Source organism: Hydra vulgaris, chromosome 10, assembly GCF_038396675.1.
Source record: "Hydra vulgaris chromosome 10, alternate assembly HydraT2T_AEP".
In the NCBI taxonomy this organism is placed as follows: Eukaryota; Metazoa; Cnidaria; class Hydrozoa; order Anthoathecata; family Hydridae; genus Hydra; species Hydra vulgaris.
Genome location: NC_088929.1, coordinates 39,120,001 through 39,141,299, shown reverse-complemented (window position 1 = coordinate 39,141,299; position 21,299 = coordinate 39,120,001). Strand labels below are relative to the sequence as shown.

The 21,299-nt window shown below is 25.3% G+C and overlaps 1 protein-coding gene across 1 annotated transcript in view; it reads right to left on the bottom strand.

Annotated features, from left to right (window-relative positions):
* Nucleotides 1–647: 647 nt before the first annotated feature.
* Nucleotides 648–21,299, bottom strand: part of LOC136085949 (NACHT, LRR and PYD domains-containing protein 3-like) — a 33,241-nt gene continuing 12,589 nt past the window's right edge. The window contains exons 2-6 of the mRNA XM_065807983.1: nt 19,425–19,709; nt 19,130–19,157; nt 18,031–18,086; nt 8,799–10,148; nt 648–1,326 (exon numbers count right to left, since the gene is read on the bottom strand). Coding sequence (XP_065664055.1) covers nt 701–1,326; nt 8,799–10,148; nt 18,031–18,086; nt 19,130–19,157; nt 19,425–19,709 — 2,345 coding nt within the window. The 3' untranslated portion in view covers nt 648–700. The remainder of the gene's footprint in view (nt 1,327–8,798; nt 10,149–18,030; nt 18,087–19,129; nt 19,158–19,424; nt 19,710–21,299) is intronic.

The window sequence follows — 21,299 nt, the reverse complement described above, 5'->3', positions numbered from 1 at the left end:
AAAAGTATGTCAACCTCGGTCTCAAAAGAAGCGTATTTTCATAGAGATTTTTAAAATGTTATAATAAAAATAAGTATTTTGTGTATTTTTGCTGAATAACATTCTGTTGAAATTTTTTTAAGAGTCTTTAGCATTTTTTCACATAATTTTTTTGTCAATAAATTTTAAGGAAAAATATTTATGTTTTCTAAAATCTCTATGAAAATACGCTTCTTTTGAGACCCAGGTTGACATACTTTTGAATAACTTTTTTTTCGACAATATTAGAGACTTTACCCTAAATACTTAAGATTTGAACCTAAATATCTTTACAACTTGACATGATGATAAAAAAAGAGTTGCATATTTGAAATCAAAATGAGAAATGCTATACAAAAAACAAATTGTTTGCTCGGCACCAGAAAAAAATTTTTTTTTTTGTTGACCTGTGTTATTATTATTCTAAAAAACTATAAAAAAAATATTATTAAAAAAAAACTATTTAGAAATAATAATTTACATATAATTATTATCATTCATATATTTTAAAACAAACTAATTATATTATAATTAAATAATAAAAGATTATTTGAAACTTCAAATTTTTAAATATTAAATTTAATTTAAAATTAATTGGTTTATATAAAAACATTTTTAACTATAAAATAAAACATTAAACATTTTATTTATTACTTTATAACAATTGTTTTTTACTATATATTTATGATATTAAACACTTTTTCTGTGTTATAAAGTTTTTTAATTCTACGAGGTTATGAAAATAATTTTTACGGTAAGTTATCTTAAACTCCTTTATATTCGAACGAAGAACCCATTCATAAATGTCTTCAATATAGTTGATGTCGTCGTGAAGGTAAAGATCTAATCCTTCACAAAGATCAAACCACGGAAGAAAAGTTTCAAAATCTTCCTTTGATAATAAATTCTCAGCTATATTTATGTGCAGTAAATCAATCTTATCTTTCGGTTTCCATCCTTCGATTTTAATTGGACAATAAAAGGTGACGTAGCGAACATTACTTAAACATTGAATTAAAAGATATTTTTCTTCATCACCTAAAATATTTTTCTGAACACCTAACGTGGTTAACTTTCTTCCAGATTTTATCAAACAATTTACGAAATAATTACTGCATGAAGTTTCGTAAGAAGTTTTTCCATTGTGAATCGTAATAATCCACTCTCGTTGTTTATCGATAATTAATTTTATTTCATCAGTAAATGATGATTGACTTTCATAAAAACATTCCATGAACAAATTGTTGTAATAAATTTGAAGTAGAAATTCGTACTCATTAAAGTTGCTATAACTTTTGCGTAGCAAACCTATCAAATTTTAAAGCAAATTTAATATTAAATATAATTCAAAAAATAAAACAAAACAAATAAAAATGACCAAAATTATATTACATTGTAATTAAATATAAAACTATATACAATTATTCACTTTATATTTTATACTAATGCATTATCAAATTATAATTGCATATAAAACTCAAACAATGAAATTTTTAATAAAATAATTCTCATAAAAATTAAAGAATATTATAATTTTATTATTTTCAACATAATTTTTATTTATAAAATAAAATAATTTCATTTTGTTAAAATGTTAAATTATACTTAAAATAATAAAAAAAACATACTTAAATTAATATAAAGCATTTTAAAATACAAAATTATTCATTATAAATTAAAAACTACTTCATTAAATTGACATAACCATTGTAAACAAAATTTAAAAATTGATTTAAATTCGACAACATAATGTAAAAAAATGTTTAAACAAAATATCATCGTTTGGTTGTTTTAATAAGACAAAAAAATTTGGAGTGAAATGAATGTTTTTATAACTCAAATTTGTCAAGAAATTAGTGAAATTTAGTATTTAGAGTTGAAAATCTTTTTTGACAATCTTTTTTGAAATAAGTATTGTAAATAAACCATAAAAAAGAGTAAGGGTTCAAATATTTGTTAATTAAATTTCGAATCAACAAATATTTGAACTCTCACTTTTTGAGGACAATTTATGTATTTTTCACTTTTTTTATATATTTTATAAAATAAAATATAATCTCATTATATGTAATAAGGCATAGCTACAAAATAACACCCTAAAAATAAAATTTCGGCAAAATTTTAATTGCATTTATTACACAGGTCAACAAAAAAAAATTTTTTTTCTGTTGCCGAGCAAACAATTTGTTTTTTGTATAGCATTTCTCATTTTGATTTCAAATATGTAACTCTTTTTTTACCATCACGTCAAGTTGTAAAGATATTTAGGTTCAAATCTTTAGTATTTAGGGTAAAGTCCCTAATATTGTCGAAAAAAAAGTTATTCAAAAGTATGTCAACCTGGGTCTCAAAAGAAGCGTATTTTCATAGAGATTTTAGAAAACATAAATATTTTTCCTTAAAATTTATTGACAAAAAAATTATGTAAAAAAATGCTAAAGACTCTTAAAAAAATTTCAACAGAATGTTATTCAGCAAAAATACACAAAATACTTATTTTTTTTACAAATAAATAACATTTTTTAAATCTCTATGAAAATACGCTTCTTTTGAGACCCAGGTTGACATACTTTTGAACAACTTTTTTTTTGACAATATTAGGGACTTTACCCTAAATACTTAAGATTTGAACCTAAATATCTTTACAACTTGACGTGATGGTAAAAAAAGAGTTGCATATTTGATATCAAAATGAGAAATGCTATACAAAAAACAAATTGTTTGCTCGGCACCAAAAAAAAAATTTTTTTTGTTGACCTGTGTTATGTAATTAATTTCATGCACGCAAAAAACCTTTTTATTTGAAAGAGGTTTTTATAATCTATTTAAATTTAATTTAATTAAGTTAAAAATATTATTTAAATATTGAAAATAAAATGGTCAAAGTAAAGGACCTCGAAAAAATTATGGACATTTTTTTCCAAAAAAATCGAGAAAAAGGTAAAGTGTTGGTTGCTAAGCAGTTTATGGAATGGGGTTTACCCAGATCAACTGCTTACGATAAAATCGTAAAATTGGAGAATGGATCTCTAAAAAGAAAAGTTGGAATTGGTTGAATCGCTAAGGTAACTACTAAAGAAAATCTTCCAAAGATTGCTGCATTTTTTGAAAATAAGTCAGGGTGCTCCCAAAAGAAAGTAACTCAAGTTTTTAACTGTAGTCAAACTCAAATTTCCCAAGTATTAAAAACAATGACTAACATTCGAACTTTCAAAAAAACAAATCGTCCAGATCGTAGCCATCAGTAGAAGAAAGCTACGCGTCCTAAATGTCGTAAATTGTACGAAAATTATAAAAACTTGGATTTTGTTATGGATGATGAAAGCTATTTTACCTTAAACAATAGCACATTAGCTGGTAATGATTTTATTTAATGGTTTTATGGCGCTGATCCTTATCAATGTTCTGACCAAGTAAGATCCTTATGAATGTTGAACAAGAAACTAAGAGGACAAGCTCTTAGTTTCTTGTTGCATCAGCCCCCGCGGAATAAGCCGTCTTTATATTCATCACAGTAAGCAGGCAATCAACCAATACACTTATAAAGAGATACTAAAAAAAACTTTACTTCCTCTAGTATCAGAATATTATAAAAAAGACAATGAGTTTATCTTCTGGCCTGATCTATCTCGATCACATTACGCTAAGTCGGTCATCGACTTTTAAAAATTGAAAAAAATCAAAGTTGTACCCAAAGATATAAACCCAGCTAACGATCCAGAAGCAAGACCAATTGAAAACTTTTGGGGTGACTTAAAACAGCTAGTGTACGAGAATAATTGGAGAGCTGAGAATTTGGAAGAGCTTGAAGCAAGCTATAAAAATGCACAAAACAATTTACTTTTATTAAAAAATATTTAAAAAGTGGAAAAATGTTATTTTAAGATAAGATAAAGTTCAAGGCAAACCAATAATTCAAAATAAATTGACATTCCGACACACATAAAAAATTAACTAATCCTTCAATACTTGCATTAAGAATTCATCAAATTAAAATTTAAGTAAAATTAAGTAAAAATAATAAACAAAAATCATTAACAATTAAATCACAGCTAATTTCAGAAAATAAATTAAATTTTATTTTATCCATTCATAAAAAGAAATAATAAATTTAGAAAAAAAAGTTAAACTACTGAAATATCTAAATCTAAATCTCAGCTTTTCTGTCTTTACTCTCTACTTTTTACTGTCTTTAATACTTTCTATGTTGATGTAAATTTTTCTAGTAAGTCCTGTTTTTTAGTAGCAACCCTCTTTAATGCGTTTAATTTTATATATGTTGAGTTAATTTCTATCAATAATTTCTACTTGAAATGCAAACTTGACTGCATCATGTCTGAGCTGAAGTATCGCACCTTTAAGGCTTTGAATTTGTTTTTGTTTTTTTCAATTTTCCCTTTAACAATATTTATTTTCTTTTATTTTCTTTTTGATTATTATTTTGCTTTTAACAATCTCCTCAATAATTTTTAATAATCTCCTTATTAATATTTATTAGTTTATGATCTTTCTTTCTGATTGCTAAAGTACAGTTTTCGTGCAACATTGACATGTCCCATCAGTTTAATTGTCATAACCAATTGGTATGATTTTAAATTTTCACTGCACACGTGGGTCATGCATTGTTCTCTGTGCAACAAGAGTATCGGTTAACATATTATCATTCAAAAGTTGGTCGATCATCCTAAATCCACACTCTATTTTTGCTTGACCACGAGACAGTATTAGCAACAATCTAAAATTTTCACTAAGTTCTTGAATCATGGAGCACTTGTACATTTAACCAAAAAAAAATCTAATCTATTGCTTTCACTCTTCAAAAAATTAAGACTTTAATGTAAGAGGAACAATCGATTTTTAAACTCGTAAACCTTATGTATAATGACAGCAAGGACTTCAAAGGACTTCAGGACTTACAAACAATAAGTTTTAAGTCATTAAACCTCGTGATTTTTTTTCTTATTGCTTCTGAACACCAGGACCATAAAAAAATAGAGATATAAAATTGGAGTCCTTTTGGAAATCTGCATCCCTGCTTAGGATTTATAAACTTCAAGAAGTTTTGTTACCAGTGTTAATCTCAAAAAATAATGGTAATTAAATGATTTCTGTAAAACATTTAAGGAAAACATTTTGTATAGTTTTTAATTATATTTTATTCTTTCTTGGACATAACTACTACATAGCCCGCAATATAGATACAATATGGCCCATTACATAGCTTTTAAATAGCCCCATACATAGGTACTACATAGGTGTAAGCTACCTGCCTACTATATAGCTATTATACAGTGTCACTACATAACCTGCTATATAGATTAGGGCAGTCCTGAAAAATAAAAAGATTTAAAAATTTGTAAGTCTAACCCTCTAGGTTAGTTGTCTGTTGTGAGAATCAGACAAAGTTTTTAGACTGATTAGACTATTCTAAGAGGTGCCACAACAAGTTTGAAATTTTTTTTATAAAAAAATTTATTCAACTTGAAATTATAGTAGTGTCATTTATAATTAAATAAAAAATTTAATTACTAATTAAAATTGACTACTGTTATTAAAATTAATTATGCACAAAAGCATGTCTTAAAAACAAAATAAATTTATGGACTGGGTTCAAATTACCATATTTGGGCATTTTTGATAAATTAGTATTTCTTGATAAATACTCAAAGTTAAACTTTTGTTTAGATAAAATTTATAAGAGTAATTTATTAGATATACTTAGAGCAGCTGCGGCGCAGTGGTAGCACACTTTCCTCAGAAACAAAGGATCTGCGGTTCAAACCCCACCTCTGGGCAAGGTTTGCGACATCGGTTAGGAAGGAAGCGCGAACTTCCAATTAAATGCTCATCCGCGGTGCTCTGTGATAAGCCTGTAAGGACTTCTTGGGGCATCTAAATAAAATTAAAAAGAAAGAAAAAAAGATAATTCAAATAATTAATTTGGGGTCTGGTTTCTACTGTTTATTGATAAGAAGTTTAGTACTTAGAAACAAGTCAAATTTGGATTTGAAAAAATGTTAGTATAATAAAATTATAAGGAAATAAATGGTTTGATCTTGCAACATATATTTGAAGGTAAAAAGTAAAAACATTAAAAAATGTTAAAAACTTCTTAAACAATCATAAATAAGGTTTTCAAACATATCATCAAAATATCTCTTTGGTTTTGAAAACATACGCTCATGAGATCTGCTTGTATGCTCATTTGATCCATGATCTTGGCTTAACTTTGGAGGATGCAGATGAATAATTTGGTTTAAAACACCAGGATTTGATCTCTCTAAAAGACATCATATTTGTTAGTTGTTCTAGATGTGATGTCTTACAAGAGAGAAACTTATAAATAGTATTATCTTGAAAATAGTTTCTTATATCTTTGTTGTTTTCTTCTAGACAAAATCTTCAGTTTTAGTAGGAATCATACCATCATTAACTAGCTTTTCACACCATGTTAACTAACTTTTCATACAGCATCCAAGTTTCTTCTGATGATTGATCAATCAGAAAAACTTCAGTTGCACTCTTAATATCTGTCCATTCAGTAGTATTTGTTTTGCAAAACATACAATCTGCACCACCTAGTTTACTGATAAGTCGTTTAAACTTTAAATTCTTCATTGTAGTTTGAATATAAATTTTGACGTTGATTTAACTTTTGCCAAACAGACATTCCTTCAGCATTTAATTCTTCTCGTGCGTTATCAGTAGTTGGGACAACAAGATCTGGCAAAATCTTGATTAGTTTCTGTTTCTCTTATCAAAAACACAAGACATAATGATCTTGACGCGTTTGGTGAATAATTTTGCCACAGAGTCATATTTTTACTATCTCGATGGCATATTAGTTTCAGAGGAATAAGACCATATTGAAACATATTTGACTTGCTTTCAATTATTTGTTTTAATTTCATTGATACTTTCTACCCTGCTCCTTCACAACTATTCCTAAAATACATCTGATACTCATCATCGTCTACTGGAATAAATTAATATCTAACTATATTCAAAACAGAATCAATTGTCATTCTTACAAGCTCTTTGTATTAAACAGAATCACCTATTCCAGCCAAAACAATAGTAATAGTGGGGCACAGTTTTTTTTTGTCTTTTAAGTAATTCATTGGTTGTTAGAAAATAGATGCTTTTTGAAGCAAAAACAAATCCTAATTTTCTCATTTGCTCCATACTTAGTGTAAGGGAACGCATTAAAGCTATGGATTCATCTTGCTAAAGGTATCAATTAGGCTGGGTGAATAAAAATGAGCAATAGCCTTTACTCAGTAATTAGTCAGCTTTACATGAACAAAAACTTTAACTATTTTGCTTACGTTTTTATTTACATAAAGCTGAACAATTACTGAGTAAATTGCTTAACTTTACGTGTATAAAAATTAGAGTAAGACTGCTAACGTTTTTATTCATGTAAAGCTGACCAATTACTGAGTAAAAGCAATTGCTAATTTTTATTCACCCAGCCTATTGTTTCCATATGGTTTATAAAAATAGCCCTTCCAACACAAGCAATATTTTCATTATTTCTGTTGTGTAAGCATCCTCTACTGCATAAATGATATCTTTTAATGCTTAAGAAAGTATAAATACATATCCATTTTCTTGAAATGTTTTTTTTTTAGACATTTATAATGTTTCCATGTTTTTTCACACACATTTTCAAATTCCTGTGAATTAACTGATAGTTCAAAGTTTTTATATAGTATTTCTTTAATGGCTGAATATGTTAATGAGTTTGACTAAACAGTTTTGTCAGCTTTAATAAATTATGTGAATAAATCTATTTCAGTGATATATATATATATATATATATATATATATATATATATATATATATATATATATATATATATATATATATATATATATATATATATATATATATATATATATATATATATATATATATACTATAGCATATTTATGTAAAAAACTGATACCATATTTTTGTCACATTGTTTAAAGTCGTATTTTCAGAAAAAGAAGAATAAAAACAAAGAATAATGAAAGAAAAGATTGCTGCCCCATCCCAAACCCTCAGTCGATGTAGCAGCACTTCATGCACTGAAGCCCCCAGTAGCAGGCAATTTCAGTGTGACATCAGACTGCTCACCAAAATAGCAGTAAAATATATTTATATATACATATATATATATATATATATATATATATATATATATATATATATATATATATATATATATATATATATATATATATATATATATATATATATATATATATATATATATATATATGTATGTATTAAAGCTGACAAAATTATGGTTAGATTATGTCAAAACACATTGATTTGATTGCAGGAAGTAATTAAACCACAAAAATATAAATTGAAAGATTATAATGTTTTTAAAAACATTTAAAATGTTTTTTTGTTTTTTTTTAAATAAAAACATTCTGAATGTTTGTATTTTTTTTAACTGTAAAACATACACGAAGTGTTGCTACATCAACTATCTTATAGCTTAATATATATATATATATAATATATTAATAAAATTAAAAAATTTTCAAAAGGATATTTTTTCATTTACAAGTCAATTTCTAAGAATATTTATTATTCTGCCATTTTAAGCCATTTTGAAAATAATAATTTATCTTATCTATTGTGGAGTTAACAAAGAGCGCCAATGTTATAAAACCTTTTAGAAAACAATTATTTGGATGGTCTAATAGAAATGTTGGCTGATTGCCAAAATCAACTATAATAAAAAGCTAATATAATAATGCAACAAAGTTTTATAACTTACCAAGTTTACAAAATAGAGGTAAAAATTCTTCATTGGATTTTTTTGAAGGATTCAGGTTAGTAAGAAACTTAAATAAAGAATTTTGGTTTTTATTGGTTAATCCGCAAATCATTGATAAACAACTATTTAACCTCTTATCAGCCATAATCTCTTCACTACCTAAACAATTATATGCATATACAGATGCGCAAAACTCCATTATTGTCAAATGTGCAAACTGATAATGATGGCCGAAATTGGTTTCAATTCTTTCTATAAATCCAAAAAGATTGATCTCATTTTTATCTAAGTCACTGATAAAAGTTTGAAGTTCTTCTTTAGAAAAAATGACTTTATTTTCTACGAACAACTGATAAGCAATTTTGCAAATATTTAAAACGTATGTTTTATTAGAATCATTTTCCATTATCTGATAAATCAACTCATTGTTTTTGATGATGTGTTTTTGTAAAAAGTATAAAAAAATGTTTGCATACAAATCTGTCATCGTTAAGAAAGATTTTTGATTTGATTCTTTTGAATCACTAATAATTTTACACATAGAAGATAAATAAAACGGAACAGATGCCATAGCTTTTGCAATTGGAGATTCCTCCAAAGTTTCGTTTACAACTTTTTTTTTTTCTTCTTGAACGTTATTTTCTATATAATTATTTATTCCATGTTGATTAAACCCCATTACTTGAATGGTTAACTTATCATTATGCTCTGTAGATATACTTTGGTATTTATCAATTGCATAAACTCTACCAGCAACTACATGTTTGCATTTTTGAATTTCTGCTAAAGTATTAACAATTGGATAGTTACAAGTCAAACTGTGATTTATTAACTCATCTAAATATTTAAATTCGTCTAATCCATCAATTAAAAACATTACAGTATGATTACAAATATTAAAACCATTTAAAATATCTTTGTAGAAAACGTTTAATAATTCATTAATATTAGAAATACTTTGATATTGATTGAGTCTTCTACATTCCAAATAAAACACAAGTTCAACATTTTTCCAAATTAAATTTTTTGACCAATCAAGCAAACATTTTCTAAGCAACCATGTTTTCCCAATACCAGCTATTCCAGATATTAATAGTAAAGATTTTTCTTTCATAAATATTTCACTATATGGAATTGGTTTATAACTCATTTGTTTTTCAAGAAATTCCTTTCGTTCAAATTTACAAACAGCATTCATTTGAGTTTTAACTGCATCAACAATACATAGATCAACAAATTTATGTACTAGATCAACACTTTCAGGAACTTTTAATGGTGGATGAATTTCAATGATTTTTCCATAATTTTCAAGATAAAAATTTTTTAGTGTTGCACTTATCTCTGATATATCTAAATAAAAAAAATTCATTATCAAACTTTCTCATTAAAGTTAATACTTTATGATATTTCTCATTCAAATTAAAGTTAATAATATCAATAAATGTCTCATTTAAGGTTAATTAATTTTAGTTAGTTATTAATTTTAATAAACATCTAACAATAATTAATTTTAATAAACATTAAACAATAAATATTTTTTTTATAATTGAGTTTTGAGGTGCAAAAAGCTAGAAGTGTACTGAATATGACTTTTTATATATCCAGCTTTAATAATGAAGAGCTGGTCATTATACAGAATAAATGGTCATTATACAGAATAAATGATGCAAGTGATGTGTATACAAACTGTATTATCTGTAAAAAAAAATTCTACACATGAAACTAAAGAGGTAAGGCAAAAATATTTTAGTACAACATACAGCTGCATATCCACATTAAAATAAATCATCCAAGAAAATATCATATAGAATTAAATAAAAGTGAACAAAAAAGAATAGCTCAGCCTGTCAATAAAAGCACACCGATAGTTTTGTCAACTGGCACTATATATAGCTAAAATTCCCTCAATCCAATGTGCTATTTATTTACTTCAATTAGTTGTTTCAGATACAATCATGAGTGAAAATATTGTAACTGATTTTCAATCAAAATGTTGTCGACTTGTAACTCATTTCAGCCATTTATCCCTAGCATGCAACAACTTTAAGCAAATTCAGCAGCAACAAAATCTTGACCCTATTTGTCTTGTTCAAGATGTCCCAACAAGATAGAACAGCATGATGCTTGGAAATTTAAATAAAATTTCTAGTCCAACTATACTTAGCAGAACATTCGGATTTAATGACTTTTTTTACTGTGGACATCAATATTAAACATTAAATTGTTAAAGTTTTTCTCCAATTAACTCAGGAAATGAGTTCAGAAATAACAAATTTAACTTTTACAATTCAAAATATTGAATAAATTTATTTCAAAATGCCAAGTTGATGTAGGTATTAAAAAAAATTCCATTACAACATTTTTAAAAAAGTTGCTTTTTTGCTGAAACAAATGATCTCAAGCCTTTGAACATTTTGAAAAATATGTATTATGTTATAGCTACTTAAACTGATCCTTAAAATGCAAAAATAAGTTTAATATTAAAAAAATAAAATGTTGATTATTTAGTAAAAATTTTTGGTGCAAAACATTTTTTTATATATTTTTAAATTTAGTCATATTTTAAATCCTATAACTAAAAAAAGTGTGACTGTATAAAGTTTTTACCCTCTCCAAAATGAGAGGTATTATATTAAACACGGTTTAATTTAATACCTCTAAACAACTTTTGATCGTTAATTATTTGATGAAATTTATTTAAGTTTAAACCATATAAATGAATTTAATTTTAGTTCTCAATTAAATCAAATATATTGTTTTAATTTTATTCAAATATAAAAATTGTCAAATATAGCATTTTTATGCCATAGACATATTGATTCCATACCATATAGGTTAAAAATGGGTAGAAAGAAAAATTAATTTAATTATAGGGGTACCCCATATGAAAGGCACTCATAGAAGGGAGAAAGGGGTGGTAAAACATTTTATGATATCTGCAATTAGTACTTGTGTAGTTAGTTATTTTACTGATTTTAGATTGCAATAAAATGATTTTAATAAAAATATATTTTTCATACAACATTTTTTGTTATTTTGTAAATAGCATTTGTAAATAATATATTTTAGTTTTTAGGTTTTTGTATATAGGGCAATTCCATGGGAAAACATCCAAGGCATACAACCTTAAGTCTCAGATTTTGCTGATTTTTACACCACTCAAAGATTTTAATAAGTTAAAAATATCCCCAAAATTTTATTATCTAATTATCTAAACGGTTTCAAAGATATGACTATTCAAACTTTTTTTGAACCAACAAAATCTGCCATTTTAAAAAATGGTTTTGGTCTTTGTTTTTGTTCTGTGTGCTATGGAAAGCTGAAAATGTGTGCACTTACATATTTTGAGGCAAGGAATCCAAAAAAATAACTTAAAATATTTGAAAAAAACAAACATAACACCTGTAATTTTGACCTTGATCGCAATTTTACTGGGGAGAGTTTAATTACAAAAATGACAATATAGCTTGATTTTTTTTTATTTTTAGATGTTGTCCTAAACAGTTTAGTTAGAGTTTTTACAAAAAATTGGAGAGTGGACTTTTCTTAAATAGAAAAAAAAAACAGTAAAATTTACTTAAATTTGTTACTTATAAAACAGGAATTATGAAAAAAGCAGAAGTTGATGTTTAATAATTTTCAAAAAATTTTTCTACCCACCCTGAGTTTATTAAGACCCAGAAATCAGGAAAAATAGAGATATAAACCCTAAGTCCTTTAGGGATTCCACATCCCTGATTTTACTTGTTATGAACAAAGAAACTATATCTCAAAACTAAAAAAAAATAATAATTTTCAGTGATTATTTTCTAAGTTTAGGTCATAAAAATTAGAAAATATAAACTAACTTATAGAAATAAAAATAAAACTTCCTATCCTCCTGTTTATTAAAACACCTCCCCCCCTCCCTTTCATGTCTCCCCTTATTTATCACATCTGTACAAAAACTTGATTTATCTATTGATTGAAAGGGTTTAACAAGTTTATTAGGCTAAATTTTGAGTGACCGGTATGTTTTATAATCATTTCTCTTCCTTTATTTACAACTTCCTCAACAACTCTAAATACAATTGAAAAAGTGAGTACAAAATTGGAAACATCACCTTCTGAATTAGCAAAAACACTTATCACTTTTGCAGTATGTTGTTTAACTACAGAGATAGATTGCTTATATCTGCTGTGATATTCCAGGGCTCGAATTAACGCAAAAAAATCTAATCGCAAAAAATAATTGCGTTAGTATAAAATTGTATCTTTCGTACATTAGTTCGTAATTGTTATTTTTAACATATTATCTCTTGTATTTAAATATTACCTTATAATTTTCTAGTTTGGTGGAGTTTAAAATAGCGTAAATTACTGATATAATTCATTGCTTAAGTTGCAGTTAAAGTGTAATGAGCAAGTTAGGATGTAATGAGTAAGTAAAATATTTAATACTATTATGATATTACTTTTAGTAATTGTTTTAACATGATACTTAAAAAAATAAAACGCAAATATTACAATACTTAAACCACTTTAATTATTTTTAGAAAACTATTTAATACGTTCATGCTGACGATAAAACATGTGTTATTTTTAAATAGTATTTAATTTTTATTGTAAAAAGCTATAAAACCACAATAAAACAAACTGCAAAGTTGTTTTAACAATATAAAAAGCTTGTGTTTCATTTTATTGCTGTTTTATACAGTTTTTAAATTTAATAACAAAAAACTTTAAAATAAAATAAAGTAAATAAATAGAACTGTTCTAATTAATAAACTAAAGGATTATCGTTATTAAACTTTATATTTGCACAAAAACATGCCTATAGACCATTCGAGACTATAATCTATGGAACAAACAAGTAAGATCAAAGCAAAAAAATATCAGTTTTTTCCATTTTATTGCTTCTTGATCTAGCGTACTATTAAAAATTTAAGTAAAATTAAGTTTTTTGTTCAAATGTTTTTTAAGTTGATGTTTTCATTCAAATTGTTTTCCAATAAAAAGTGAAACAAAAAAATTGGGTTTAGTAAATCGAATTATATTTCCTTAACTTTAGGATTATGATGAAATTATTTTTTTAGAAAAAAATTTCTTTGAACAGAAGTAAAACAATTTATTAATTTTAATTTTTTTGAAGTTTAATTTTTATTTTGACTTTTGCAATCATTGGTTTAATGTTTGCAATAGAATGTTTCTAATTTTAAAACTATTTTTAACAAACAAAATATAATTAACTGTTCAAAACATTTACGATTTAAATAATTTAAAACTTTCTTCCTCATTTGCACTATGTTCTAAATCTGATATTGTTACTGTAGCTTGATATACATTTAACTTTCAGCAACAAATCTTTTTATGCTGGGTATTATGGACTGAGTATTATGAACGCTGCTGAATTAAATTTATAATTATTGAGTGTTAAAATTCTTTTAAACTTTTGCATTTTTTTTTTCCATGTCAAATTTCAATCGCAAAATTATTTGAATAGGAGAACTTTAGAAGACTTAAATTCTTTTGTTCAAATAGATTTCTTTTTAAATAAAATTCCTAAAACAACTTGTGTATTTATAGAAAATGTTTGATCTTGATATTACTTTAAATAAAATATAAAAAAATGGTATCGTGTTTTTTATATTCTATTTAAGATTTCTTGTTAAAATAATTTTTTGTTAGAAACTTATATGACGTATTAACAACATATAAGATATGAATAGAAACATTTATATCGCAAGTCTTTGAGTAAATTAAGTAAATTTAGTAGTTGAGTTACTTTAAGTTACTGTAGTAACTTAACTGGTTGTTTTGATTTATTTTAAAGGTAAATTTACGGTGATGTACTTTATCCATTCAATAAATCAAACTAAATATAACTTCAAAATAATATTGGCTTCCACACAGAGATTTAAATCAATTTCAATTCAAAAGCGCTTTATGTTGAATAAAATCTCCGCACAAGAGAGCTAAGATCATACTTTTACTCAAAAGATAAATTTAGCGCGACATACTTTATGACCTCTAATGAAAAACTTAGACTAAAACAGTACTTTTAAGAATGGCAAAAAAAAAAAACGCTAAATTAAAAAGGAAAAAAAAATTAACAAAAAACAAACAATTTGCAAAAATATTTTAGTTAAGAAAAAACTAGCCGCAAAGATGTGGAAAGCAATTGCAATTTGCTTACACTTAATTCGAGCCCTGTTTTATTTTACCCTGAAAGTAAAGGAAATATCTCAAGAGACTAGATAAAATTATTGAATTTTATTGTAATGATGAAAATAGTAGAAAAATGTTTGGTAAAAAAGATTTTGTGAGTATAGCTCAAAGATCTCATATACAAAAGCGTTTGATTCTCTCAAATCTAAAAAAAATGTATCCTAAGTTTAAAACTAGTTATCCTGATACAAAGAATTTTTTTTCTAACTCTTGCTCACATCATCCAAAATGGCGCATTACAGTAGGAGCATCTGGTACCCATACAGTATGTGTGTGCACCTACCATCAAAATGTTAAGTTAATGATTAGTGAAGTTGCATTATGAAAGGATTATCACAAACTTATATGCTTGTTTGAAATAGGCCTAACAAAAATTGTGTGATACATTGTTGCCCTTTGTGTCCAGAAGATTCTATATTAAGATATTATCTTGAAAATGAGTTATACTTTTAAGAAGATATTGATGAAGATGATGATCATTTTTTAGATTAGAAACAATGAAAGACAACAGACAAATCTGAGCTAGTAAGTCTGACAGAAATCACAAGTAGCTTCATTAATACTTAAATAAGATACAAAAACTTACTTTTCATTCATATGTTTTTAGCATCTCAAGATATACATTTTTTTGTAGAGGGCGTCAAAAAACATACAAAAAGTATTACACCATTTTGAAATTTAATTTTCATATAAAAGCTTTAAATTTTGAGTGTTTTAGAAACCATTTTTGAGTTCTTCTCCTGAAAAAATAGTTAGATACTAATTTTCACTGTTATTGAACAAGTATTTTGTAAGTTAAAGCTAGCTGTAATATGCTTAAAAAATAAATGGCAAAAAAGAAGTTGGGACTGAGTATCAATACCTCTAAAACCTTAAAGAGTCAGACATAAAAATTTGGAGTTAAGTTTGCTTTTATTTAAGCTTGTATTCCAAAAAATCATCAAAACCCGAGTTGGCATGGTGCCAAAAGTTTTTTGCGGTTGATTTGAGATGGAATAACTTTCATTTAAAAGCTATCAAGTTATCAAAAACTACCAAAACCTATCAAAAACTTTCTTATTTAAAAGCTTTAAATATGTTTTTTACTAATTGCAACGCTTTTACTAATCGCTGACAACGACAACAAAATCTACACATCAAAATTTATTTAATGATAAAAATTATGTAAAATTAGATGAATAAAAATACAAAAATCAATGTAAAAAAACAAAAATTTTTTCAATATTATAAAACTTTTAGTTTTAAAATGCTAAAGTATTTAAAAACTTAAATGTTTAAAAAGTGTTTGTATTGACAGTTGTCAATTAAAAAGTCATTTCAGGTATTTAAAGTTACAAGAGGATTGTGGAAACCGTCCAAAAAAAATTTTTTTTTTAATACTATTAAAAAAATTATTTACACTTATAATTTAAAAATGAAAATCAATATAAAAGAAGACAACATATGTAAATAATCATTTAAATTTTTTAAAACTGTATTTAAATGCAAAGTACGCAATTAAAATAGTATCAAATTCATTCATTCTAATTTTAATTGCAAAAATTTATCTTTTGTTCTTGTTTTCTCTCTACTATATCACACAAAAAAGAAATGCGATATAAAGATGTAAACATAAGAATGAAACAAGTTGAATAATTATAATATAAAAATTATAAAATATAAAAATATTTTTGCTCTGATAAAACATACCCCAAAAAAATCATTTCATAGATACTTATGTATTTTAAAAATATCAATTTTTTTGCTTATGTGGAACTTTCATTTGCTCGTCCACGGTTCGCTAACTCAATTTAACAAATTAAGTTAGGGAACCGTGGGTGCAAACTATGTAAATAATCAAACTATGATTATTTACATATTTTGTCTTCTTTTACATTTATTTTCATTTTTAAATTATAAGTGTAAACAAATTTTTTAATAGTATTAAATTTAAAACAAAATTTTTTGACAGTTTCCACAATCCTCTTGTAACTTTAAATACCTGAAACGACTTTTTAATTGGCTGTTCATAAAAACACAAAATATTATATGGAAAGTTTTTAAACATTTAAGTTTTTAAATACTTTAATACTTTAAACTAAAAGTTTTATAACACTAATAAAAATTTCGTTGTTTTTACATTGATTTTTGCATTTTTGTTTATCTAATTTTATATAATTTTTATCATTAAATAAATTTTTATTTAAATATCAGAATGAAATGACCTTTTTTTTTGCCTTTTTTTTTGCCACACCTAAATTCACAATATCATGAAAACGCTGTACAAAATTCTTTCCTTGCTAACACCCTGTATTTTAATGAATGGCAACCCTCTCACTGAGTCCTCTTCTTTACGTCTTTTTGGATAATTGTTTACTACTGACCTTTCATGGAAACCATATATACAATCGATTGCTAAATTAGCACCTGCTAAGGTTGCTTTTCTTTTTCTTGATCACCGTTCCTACATGCTCTGAAAACTTTTATTTGTCTAGCTTTATTGCCCGCACTTCAACTACTAGAAACACTCTCCCATCTTTATGTTTTCCTGACTCATACAACCTACATTTTTTCAAATCTGTCAACCATTTCCTTGCTCTATAACTTTTTTTTCTTCTAGTAATTCCCAACTTAATATTGGTTGCTTGCAGCCTTGTTGGAAGTAAATCAAAATTTTTAAAAAAAAAATTTTACAAGGGTAAATACCATGTTTACCTCTCAAGGCCATGAAGGCTACTTTAGTTATGGTTACAACTTTTTCTCTCAACTTATAACTCCAAAACACGAACTTTGACGAACAAGGCCACTGCGTCGAGAAACAAATTTAAGGCGGTACTACCGGAGACATGGTGGGAATCAAACTCATAACAATATATTATAATACATAAAATATATTTTTATTATCATGATTATTAATGCAAAATTTAAAAAAAAAAGAAAAAAAATTAATGTTAGTTAATAAACTAAAAAAATAGGTTTTTTGTTCAAATAGAAACAAAAATTTTTTAATTTTTCTTCAAATTTCAACTCAAAAATAAAATGTCACCTTTTTTACATTCATTTCTTGCTTTTTTAGACAGATCAACAGAAATAGCTTCATATCTAAACAAAATTAACCAAAACAGAATTTCAGAAAAATGATTGTAATTGTGAGTAATTAAAGTAATAAAAAAATCAAAATCATATACGCATATTTATATATGTAACTAATTGACGTTGAATTAATATTAAACATAAATTAATAACTTTAACACCTAATATCTATTGTTGACATTACAAAAAATGTGAATAAAACTCTCATGCCAAAATGAGCCCAAAATCTTTTTAAAATATAAAAATAACATAGATTTAATCTTCTCCTGCAAAGCTATCTGAAATTATGCGGATTTGCATCCACAAGGACATGTGAATATATAACTTGAAAATAATAATAACAATTTATATTTTTGCTTTTATTTAACTATTTGATATCAATTCTATTGTTATTTATAGCTTGATAACCTTTAAAACCATGCATTAGATGTAAGGAATGAGGTTACTGCGTTTAAGATTTGATATGTTAATAAAGACTTTCGATGAAGTCTGTTATACTGGTTTTTAACATAAGCTTTCTTCATATGGTGAATCTGGAAAAGTTTTTAAAATGATTGAACTTAATTTCATTCCAGTTTTAAAATCACTCTCATGAAAAACAACTTTTTTTTTAAGTTTTTGTTTTTGAGTTTGTCTTTGGAATACAAATTCAATTCAGCATGGAATTCAAAATCTGTAAAAGGCTTTCATTTAACTAAAACTCCATCCTTGCTTATAATCAGTATTTTTTTTTTTAATTTTTTTTTTTCAGTAAGAGCAGACTGAACTCAAAACAACAGTTTTTTCTTTTAACAGTTTTTGTTAAAAGAAAAAACTGTTCAACTTATTACCAAGTAATAAGTTGGAAGGTTTAAAAATTTGATACCAAAAGATACAGCTCTGAAAATAAAAAGATCTCAATTAAGAGAAGGATTATAAGTTGCCCTTTATTTAAAAAAAAAAAAATTTTCCACATGCATTATTAATGTTTTTTATTATGTTAATGATTGCCATATGTAAATAAAATAAATTAAGTATTACTAAATAAACAACACACAAAAATATTTAATTACCTTATGTTTTCTGGACTAGATAAAAAATCTAAAATTTAAAAATGTAACATTTTATGTGGTTTTTCTTTTATTATTATTAAAATGCAAAGATAAAAAAAATTTAACAAACTTTGAATTAAAAAAACACCATTGAAAAAAAAAAAAAATGTGATGTAGTTACAACTTTTTCAATGTAAAATATGGTTACAACCCTTCTCAATTCTTTAACAATGTAACCACATTACATTTTGCATTTTACATTAAAGGAAAAAAATGTTTTTACTAATTCTTAATTATTTTTTCTAGTTATTTTTACCTCCATATTCACTCTCAATATCAACAACTATATCGGGACGCCTAAAAGCTACTAACTCCTTCTTTAACTGCTCCCATGAAGGATTTCCTTTCATTTGTTTCCATTTTTTAAAAACATTATCAGCTTTTTCATAACATTTTACATGATCAGATTCGATGTTATCCAAATCTGAATCACTTAAGCCTAAGGATCTTCCCCATCGAAGCCAATCGTTTCCGATTTTATAGCTTACTTCACCACAACATTTTGAAATTAACTCATCATAGGCCAACTTATTTCTTGACACTAAACATAAGAATATATATATATATATATATATATATATATATATATATATATATATATATATATATATATATATATATATATATATATATATATATATATATATATATATATATATATATGTATTTATATAAATATATACTTTATTTTTTAATCACAATAATATTATGTACGATACTTAATATATTAAATATAATACATGTATGACAAAGAAAATTTTCAAGTTGTTTCATGTTTCTGACTATTTATGCAATGGAGTTACTTTGAACGTTATTCAAAGTATGTGAAAAAATGTATACAATAAAGTATGCTATGCTATAGCAATTGAGCATTACTATAGTAGGCAGTATAGTAGGCACTACTTTTTGTGATAAGAGCAGTATAGTACTCACTATAGTAGGCAAACAAACTTCTTTAGATTTTATATGCTTAATAAATTTATAAACAAAAATTATGCAACTAAGACAACAAGCTGCTCCACTAGCTGAGGCAGTGTACAAAGTATTCTGACTAATTTTTTTGAGAAAAATATCCAAAATATTCAATTCATTTTTTAAAGAACAATAACAACCAATAAACAAAGTAAAACTTTAAATAATCAAAAAATAAACTATTTTTAATACTTTGATATTTGAGGTTTGAACAGTTTCATATAAATACTTGCCATAATTACAACTTGAAAAAAATATAGATTTGTATTCAAAGTTACCCCGCTATGGTATATATTGTGATTTTATCAATTAATTTTAAAATTAAGTTTAAAACAAAATCAGGCAAAGAATAGAAAAATTCAAATTTAAAAAAATAATACAAAAAGAAAACTCTGAAACAAAGTTTGCATTTCTTAGCTTTATAATAATAGTACAAGTCAATGTTATTATTACAAATGCATGTTATTTTTTCTGACTGCAGACCAATTTAATAGATGCCAATAAATAAGTATTAATTTACATTTAAACACAAAAAATATTGATTAATATTATATTAAGTACAACCCCCCATTTTAGGGTCGACATTCTGTATTGTCAACCTAATTATTTGTTGATATTGCCTATAGTAATATACCAAATAGTAATATACCAAATAGTAATATACCAAATAGTAATATACCAAATAGTAATATACCAAATAGTAATATACCAAATAGTAACAATAGTAAATGCTGAAGTTCAACATGTACCACAAATCTTTTGCTATATGCAAGGTTGTATTCAAAGACCCATAAAAGAGTTTTTAAGTATAAGCAATGTTATTAACAAAATGCTCCTTCACTTTTTAGTTAAGAGTATATATATATATATATTGCCAACAAACAGGTTGATATTGCCTATAGTAATATACCAAATAGTAATATACCAAATAGTAATATACCAAATAGTAACAATAGTAAATGCTGAAGTTCAACATGTACCACAAATCTTTTGCTATATGCAAGGTTGTATTCAAAGACCCATAAAAGAGTTTTTAAGTATAAGCAATGTTATTAACAAAATGCTTCTTCACTTTTTAGTTAAGAGTATATATATATATATATATATATATATATATATATATATATATTGCCAACAAACAGGCTGATATTGCCAACAA